This window comes from Homalodisca vitripennis, unplaced genomic scaffold (genome assembly GCF_021130785.1).
Source record: "Homalodisca vitripennis isolate AUS2020 unplaced genomic scaffold, UT_GWSS_2.1 ScUCBcl_1334;HRSCAF=4817, whole genome shotgun sequence".
Lineage (NCBI taxonomy): Eukaryota > Metazoa > Arthropoda > Insecta > Hemiptera > Cicadellidae > Homalodisca > Homalodisca vitripennis.
The window spans coordinates 89302-98075 of record NW_025777469.1 but is presented as its reverse complement, the minus strand read 5'-3'; the positions used below and the strand labels follow the sequence as shown (position 1 = coordinate 98075).

At 34.0% G+C, this 8774-nt stretch overlaps 1 protein-coding gene across 1 annotated transcript; it reads left to right on the top strand.

The window, feature by feature from the left end:
* The first annotated feature begins 1006 nt into the window (after positions 1–1006).
* Positions 1007–7098, top strand: LOC124371389 (charged multivesicular body protein 3-like). The gene is made up of 2 exons (XM_046829720.1): positions 1007–1132; positions 6421–7098. The coding sequence occupies exons 1-2, from the start codon at positions 1052–1054 to the stop codon at positions 6577–6579; spliced, it is 240 nt and encodes a 79-aa protein (XP_046685676.1). The 5' UTR covers positions 1007–1051; the 3' UTR covers positions 6580–7098.
* The last annotated feature ends 1676 nt before the right edge of the window (positions 7099–8774 follow it).

The window sequence follows — 8774 nt, the reverse complement described above, 5'->3', positions numbered from 1 at the left end:
TTTTGTAACGTTTCTTTGTAACAACACTTTGTTTCATGTTTTTCCACTGGCCCATATAGTTGACTTTGGTTAATGAGAAAGTAACATGCTTATATACATGCAAGGTACACTATAGACGGACGTTACTTATAATGTAAGTTAAAGCATAATTTATGAGTGAAAATCGTGTTATCTTTACTGATTTATGTATATTTAATTGTTGTAAACCCTAATTAATTAATGGAAAATTTTTTTTAAGTTGGTCTATGCAAAACGTATCTCACCATCCTTGGTCTCTGGTTGAAGACAAGTCTAACGGGACCAATCAGTGAGAAACAGTTTTGTATCAACTACAGCTGACGCTCTGTAGCTGTTCATACTAGAGACAGCAATTTCCTTGTCGATGGTGATTTAGTGTGGTTTTTTTTGCCAAATTTTACATTAAACAAATTATTGAGTTATTTAGTCATGCCTGACCAACTGCTGTTATGGATATACCCATTATTGGTCTTGAGTGAGATCCAACGAGGCAGTGCTGCCCTGACTTTCCTTATCCATTGGTGATTACTCATTCACCAAATGAATTTACCCCATTCCCCAGACACCCAGTTTTTGTTGGTTGATCAGAGAAAAGAAATAGGGGTACATGGCGATTCAACATTTTGTAACACTTATGTCTTGAAGAAATAAATGGCGACACCAAATATTTCAAAAGATGTGACCACTATGTTCGACCAATGGCAAAGACAAAGACTTCAGCCTAAGTCAATGGATGTAATTGTTTAGTATTTGTAACAAGGTGTAAGATGTAATAGACCAATGCCAGACTACCAAAACTAATAGTGATGGTTTTAATATATTCATGATCCATGTTCTATGTATGTTTACTTGATAATAAGAGGATATTAATAGTGCCCAGGTTTTCTTTGATCAAAATCTAATCGTTTTTACCCTAATAGTTTAAATGAGTACTATTCTTTTGAGACAACTTCTACAAATTAACTTCTTTCTCCAAGTATAATGTAGTAATACTCTATGGAAATATTTGTTTTAGGCTGGCATCATAGAGGAGATGATGGAGGAAACACTGGAGGGAGTGATGGATGACGGGATTGAAGATATGGAGGAGGAAGCCCAGGAGGAGGTGGATAAGGTGAGAATTATCTTAGACATTTTTACATTGACAACATAGAGGCTTTTCAATAGCATTCACACAGATTGTATTATTCTTCTTGTTCTAGTCACTTTTTATTTTTCTACATAGCAGGTTTTTATACTTTAGTAGTAGTATAGTATGATGTTTGTGTTTTTATATGATGTTTGTGTTTTTATTCTAACTATATCCTCTGTAGAATGGAATATAAAGTTTATTTTTTAAATTATATTGAAACAAAACATTTTGTTTTAAAAGTTTACAAGTTGTGATATAAACTTATTTCAGTTTCTTTGATGACAAAGAAATGTTTTCCATGTAACATTTGAAGTATTTTTCATTTATCTTTCAACATGGATGCACTATTTCCTATTGAATAATCTTCTCTAAATACAAGAAAAAGTAAATATAATGTTAAAGAAAGTACAAAAACATTGTTTACATTAGTTTCTATCCACTTTTAAATAAGTATACACCAATTAATGGATTATCGAAATCTCTTAAAAGTAACTTTGCACTGGCAATGGTAGCCATAAAACTACAGTATTTTCTTGTTATAAAACACTTCAAAAACTGACAACAGAACATTTTATATTGAGCAAATTCAGTGATTGTTAATCAGCCATTGCCATTGGGCTGTATGGTAAAATTAAACTGCTCTTAACTGAACTTTTAGATTAACCTTTGAATGTCACCAACTGTATAATACCAAGTATTTTCTCGCAACAACACAATTACTTGACTTATTTTTTTATAATTGCATGATAAAATTTGGTATTATTCCATTATTTGAATTATTTCTATTGTAAATCTAATGATAAATATTGACTAGCTAGAAAAATTAATTGTTAAGTTGTTAGTGAGTAATTCATGAATAAAACTCTTGTACACATACAGTAGCACTGCAGTAACATCTAAAAACTTACTTTCTAAATCAATTAAGAAAACCATTGTAACTTAATACTTTTAGCCCATTCCTGGTTAAAGGATATTGTAAACTCTTGATATACCAGTACTCTTGATTTCTGTACTCCGTTTACTCAATTCTTATGTCAATAAATCTTATTTCTTTATGTATGAATTTATAAAGATGATTTGGAGATAACTTCAGCTTACTGTGTTCAGTTCCACTGGTTTGCGACATAATATACTAAGGACTGGAGACATTTTTATCAGAATATTCAACAAATTCATTGCATTATCGTGAGGTCATAACCATGTGTTTTGTTTATTATAAGTTACTCGTTTCACAAGGAAATTTCTGTGCATTACCTTTTTATACCTGAGAAACGTAGAGGACTTTGAGTCTTACCAGTGTGGCAAATGAATAGGAGGAATCGGATACCATTCAACAATTTATTAACTAACTAGTTACTCGTTTCAAAAGGAAATTTCTGTGCATTACCTTTTTATACCTGAGAAACGTAGAGGACTTTGAGTCTTACCAGTGTGGCAAATGAATAGGAGGAATCAGATACCATTCAACAATTTATTAACTAACTAGTTACTCGTTTCAAAAGCAAACCTTTAGTTCTTTGGCAGCAATAATAGGCTATATCTGTAAAGTACAGATTGATTTTTCAGTAGTTACTATAAAATATTGGCCTTTGTATACTGCATATTAAAACTGAATAAAGAAAATACTGTTTTTCAATTTAGCTTATTTACAAATATGGAAAAATGTATTCTAAAACTAGTCAATTTGTTACGTAAGTACCAATGAATTTAAAAATAAAAATAAAAAGAATGAAGGAAAACATTGTCAGCTAGGAAAGTTATGGCCCCAGTTTATTGGAGTGCTAAGAGCATCCCACTCGTTGACTTTAAAGAACATAGTATGGCCGTCACTTCTGAACTGTGACAATCTGAAAAAATGTATATTATCAATATACATAAAATATAGAAAACACCATTAGACTCACTTTCAAGTCCCAGGATCAAAACTAGGGGAGAGGGCAAGCCAAGGCCGTTCAGGTTTTAAAATTTTAGCATACAAAAGAAGTATCAAACCAAAATTTAAAGAAAATTGTGTATAATTATAAAATTGCTTTATGAACTATGTTATTACAATTATTTGCCTGAAACAAATATTTGTATTCTAGTTACATGTCTTATACTAGTATATTTTTCTCTCAATCCTATCCTGATTTTCCTTTAAAAATTTTTAAATATACCCATCAAACACAACCCATTCAATCTGCCCTTTCTCATTGTACTTCTCAGCCAGGTCTTTACTCTTGGAAGGGTACTGAAATATTGTTCAACATTAGCCATAATGGATAAGAAATCACTTAAAATGAGGAGTGCATTCCTTGTTCCAGGGCGATAATATTAGCCTCCTCCAAAAGTACAGCCACTGCAATATCCTTCAATTTTTATCCTGCTAAATTTTTCTTTTTTGACAGATTATACCACAAATCTAATTCTGCAAAAATATCACCCTACTCATAAAATGTAATGAAAGACTTTGTATTTTGTCCCAAATATTTTGAAGTAAGTTTTGGCATATATGAAGGATGAAGATAGGATAAGGTAGCAGGTGTATTTTCGTGTGAAAATCTAACATTTCAATGACAAATTTAAGGAGTCAAGATAAAAGATGATCAATGACCAGTACTCTAGTATTCAATTGCAGTCTCAGATGGTGGATTACTACTTCTGTGCATTTTCTTTTAAACAATTCGTGGACTGAACGCTGTATCTCTGTGATATTATGTTATTTTTTAAGTAATTCATTGGAAACAAATTCAATTTCTTTTCGTCCTTCTTGATAACATCAAAGTTTTAACCAATATGTTACCTCACCATAGTCAAAATCCATATTTTTAACTTTGTAGAGCGTTCACAACGGGTTCCAACATCACAAGTTCTTTGCAATCATGATTAAACCTATGAAGAAAATTGGTTTAGTAACTGCACAGTGCAATCGTTAGACAAATTTTGTTGTAGCATAGTTTCTTACGACCAAGAGATGTTCTAGCGCTAATTCTGCTGAAAATTTTCTAATGCTCTTGTATTTCTCAAACTATCTGGTCTCATGGTTTTTATAGATAAGGATCTGTATTTCTACGGGGTGGTGACTCACGAAAGAAGGATATTGTAATCTTAACTGTTGCAATTAAGTTTCTTATTTCCAGTAGTTTACAAGCATCATTGACCACAAGATTTAGTTTGTGGATGGAGCAGAAAGATATATTGTACTTTTTCCTCAAAATGGACTATACACTATCTTCTTTTCTAGTCATTGTAAAACATCCATCAAATCCAAATCTAACACAATTCTCTGTTGAAAGATTCTGATCAAGTAAAAAGCTCTTAATTGTACTAGCGATTTTAGGGGTGTCTTGAGATTTAGCTCAACATAGTCTACAAATTCCTTTCTGATTTTTTCTTTATTCTCATCATAAAACCACAATCCGATAGAAAGCTGTTCTTTTCCAGTGATATCTGCTGTTTTATAGGCCATTACAGCATAAGCTTTTGCTTGTTTACAATCTTCAATAATTTTTCCTGTGACAACTTATCACAGAATCCTTATAATCTGACTTCAAAGAGACTCCCTTATCTCCTTCATTTTATAATTAATGAATGAAACTACACTTTAAAAAAAAATTCTTCCACTATAATTAATATGTATTATAGAGAAAAATATAGTTAACAGTTAGCATCTCACATTCACAGGGGAGAAAAAAGTTAAAATAATTGCCTCCACAGGATTTGCAAATCACACAAAGCATAGAGATGTGGTATACTAAATAAGAACTAAAGAAGTGGCTATATTTTGAGGCTTGCAAGAAGTTAATCAATTTACAGGGTCTTTATAATAAGTAAACGGACTGAGCCTGCCCCGCTCCATCAAAGCGTCTGCTAACCGGTATCTGGTGCTGTAGTGGTGGTGGGGGGTCTAGTGAAAGGGAACCGGGCTGCAGCAGTTGCCTCCAAGCGCTTGGAGAGTTAGTATCGAGCGAGAGCGGAGTGCATGTTCAGTTACCCTGTCGGAGTGAAAATGGAGAGTACGATCGAGCAACGTTTTAGCATTAAATTTTGTGTCAAACTCAAGAAAACGGCCACGGAAACTCTTCAAATGATTCAAGAGGCTTACGGTGAGGATGCTCTGTCCAGAACTCAGGTGTTTCAGTGGCACAAAAATTTCCGGGAGGGCCGCGATGACGTCCATGACAAACAGCGCGTCGGTCCTCCATCAACGAGTCACACGGACACAAATGTGCAAAAAGTGCGTGATGTGTTGAACAGTGATCGTCATCTGAGCATTCGGGCTATCGCAGATGAGGTCGGAATTGATAAGATGACCGTTCAAAACATTATTAAGAACGATCTGGGCATGAGGAAGATCTGCGCGAAGCTGGTACCCAAACACCTGACTGATGAGCAAAAGAAGTGTTGCTGTCGCTTCGGAAATCCTTGATTGACTGCAAACCGAACCAGAGTTTTTCAACCACGTTATTACAGGAGACGAGACGTGGGTTTTTGAATACGATCCTGAGACGAAGCGGCAGAGTTCGGAGTGGCACACACCGGCGTCACCACGACCGAAAAAAGCGCGCATGAGCAAATTGAAGGTGAAGTCGATGCTCATTGCTTTCTTTGACGTGAAAGGCATTGTTCACAAAGAGTTTGTGGCACCCGGTCAAACTGTAAACGGCCAGTACTACAGAGAGGTGCTCCGTCGACTAACCGCCCGGGTTCACTGAATCCGTCCGGAGATTGCCGATTCGTGGATTCTCCATCACGACAATGCACCGTCGCACACCTGCCTACTCGTCACCGAACAGTTGGCAAAAACAGTCGAGGGCAACATTGCCACGGCCTCCTTACAGCCCGGATATGGCACCACCGGACTTCTTTCTGTTCCCCAAGATCAAGAGACACCTTAAGGGGACGCGGTTCGGGACTCTGGAAAACGTTCAACGTGCTACGACGAGGGCTCTAGACAACATCGAGGTTGCCGACTTCCAGGGAGCGTTCAGGGATTGGAAAATACGGTATCAGCGTGTTATCGACTCCAATGGGGACTACTTTGAAGATTTCTAAAAAAAAAATTGTACATATTTTGCCAATAAAAAATTTCCTGAAGTCAGTCCGGTTACTTATTATACAGACCCTGTATGTGGTTCAGCAGCAAATGAAGTATTTCACCTGTAATATTGGCTAGAAAATCTTCAAGATCAGCTTTTTTTTTATAATTAGTTAGCTATGATTGGTAGAGGTAAAATTATATATTTGTATCATGCAAATGTGAAATTGTTTCTAATGCATATCTGCGGCAGGTTCTCTGGGAGCTGACCGCTGGAGCACTGGGTCAAGCACCGGCCGTGGTCTCAGACAGTCTACCAGCAGCGTCAGTCACAGAGTCAACTTCTGCTGAGGTCGAGGACCCAGAAGAGTTGGAAGAGATGCAGAGTAGGCTTCAGAAGCTTCGCAGCTAGTCGACTCTCCTGCCTAGTTTCTTACTTAATTTATTATTCCAAAGTATATATTTTTGTATTTTAAGAGCTATATTCATGTTGTTTTTGTTTAGTTAGTTGTTAAGCATATTGTGAATGCCTATAACTGTTTTAGATTTTACCATGCGTCTTGCAAATATTATAAAATGAAACTATGCATTTTAATGTTAAATCTCCAATGATATATTAAAAAGGTATTGAAATTTAAATGAACGAAATTGAAAAAACAACTTCAGTTTGAGTTCTTGTGTCTGATTAATTTGTTAGGTAATGAACATGAAGATTTAAATTACAATATAGGCAATAACTCACAATTTTTAGTTGCAAACTATATAGTTTTATAACAGTGGGTTCTATAACCTACCTTAGAAAAGAAATTTAATTACATTTTTCTTAAATGTACATTGAAAGTTTACATGGCATTTCTTAACCCTTCCCACCGCTGTAGATTGATATATTAGAATGGCAGACGTTGACCAAAACGCCAAATACAGTTATATCCGATATTATAGATTCTCTTGGAGAATTTTGTAGTTCACAAAAGGCCTACGAAATGCAATGCCCGGTGCATGCTTATTGCGGTTGCCAAGGAAGTATATATAAACGTCCTGCACTCGAGCGCTCTTTGTCTAACTCCAACCACCTGCTCCCAGAGCCATAACCAAACTTATCCATGGCATGAATGACTCCTTTCTCAGTTGTCACGAGTGTATGTCTACTTCGTATCTCGTTATTATTCTTCATCATGTGGTAGTGTTGTGATTAGTTTGAAATATTTCTCTTATTTTATAGTAAAATTTTACAACGAAGTAGAAAATATTTTTGAAATAAACAGTTTTGTAAATAGTTCTTTTTTATTTGTATTATTAAATACGCTAATTTTAAATAAAATACCCTGTTTGATACATTTTTTGCTTTTACATTTTATAATTTAGCTATGAAAAAAAATTAGCTTTAAGCTTAACAAACAAACAATTTGTACTTGTTTTGGCATTACAGGAAAATTATTGGATTTATTACTGGCGTGTGAAGGGCTAAGAACTCTGTAACTTTTATTGTATATGTAAAAATAACTGTCAAACCGTTCATTGTTTATTTTGGAGAAATGAAGAAAAAATTTACTTGCACCTAGAAAAGGGTATGGCCTACTGTAAATAGTATAATATAATTATTAGTTAACCTTAAAAAGAAATAAAAATATCTCAGCCAGGCATTATTTATGTTATTTTGTAAATGATTATTTTACAACAAACTTTTGATTATTTCCAAATAATTAACACAAAATTAAACTTTCAAGTAATGATTAAAGTAATAACACTAGTTTGGGTCTTACAGGAATTTTCTGTGAGAAAAAAATCTCTTTTGTTTTTTTTATACATCTTTGGAACAAGAGTAACATAAGAAAATAACTAAAATCACTGCACCCAAATAGCAATACTTAATAATAATAGTAATAGCATTTCAAGTATTTTGGAGTAAATCTCCTGGTTGTGCTGCTATGATTTGGAGTATAACAAACTTCATGTATAGTATGCAACTCTAATTGGTTTCTTTAACTTTTTTGTCCTATCCAAACGGAAAAAAAATACTTAAGTTGTGATCTATACCCCAGTTATTACAAATAACAATAAAATAAGTTCTGTTGGGATTTCTTAATTTTACTTGCTGTTTCACATAGGTGTGGTATTAATCCTGAATTATTATCTCAAGAAGAAGTTGATAACATCTTGTGTTGGCTGCCTCTTGCACTTTTTGGTGCTTATTTTTAAAGGAAAAGGTCATTCAAAATCCTGGCAATTTGGGGATTTTAAAATAGCAGTTAAATTGGCTAACAATGTAAAAGTTTGTTATAATAGTTGAACTAAGTGACATTGTTGTCATGGTTACTGTTGGATTTTTAAAGTAATTTTGTGTTTTTATGTTTTAAGTATTTATGCCAATTATAAAACTTTTATTCAGTTTTTATACTTTTATTCCATTTTTACAAAAAAGCAGCATTAAAACTAAAAAGTGACATAAATGTTAAGTAAAAACTTACTGAGTGTGTTTTTTCACCGCTCAGATTTCGCGTTCATACAAAATTTTGGTAGAAACAATACTCGCAACTAAGCAATTCGCTTTTTAATTTTCACCTTTGAAGTAATATTTTTGGGCTTTGTTTTGCTCTTATATTTTAT

Excerpts from the sequence above, each read along its gene's own strand:
- LOC124371389 (XM_046829720.1), top strand. The coding sequence starts at position 1,052 with ATGATGGAGGAAACACTGGAGGGAGTGATGGATGACGGGATTGAAGAT. Across the intron at positions 1,133-6,420 it reads CCCAGGAGGAGGTGGATAAG|GTTCTCTGGGAGCTGACCGC; the intron begins GTGAGAATTATC and ends TATCTGCGGCAG.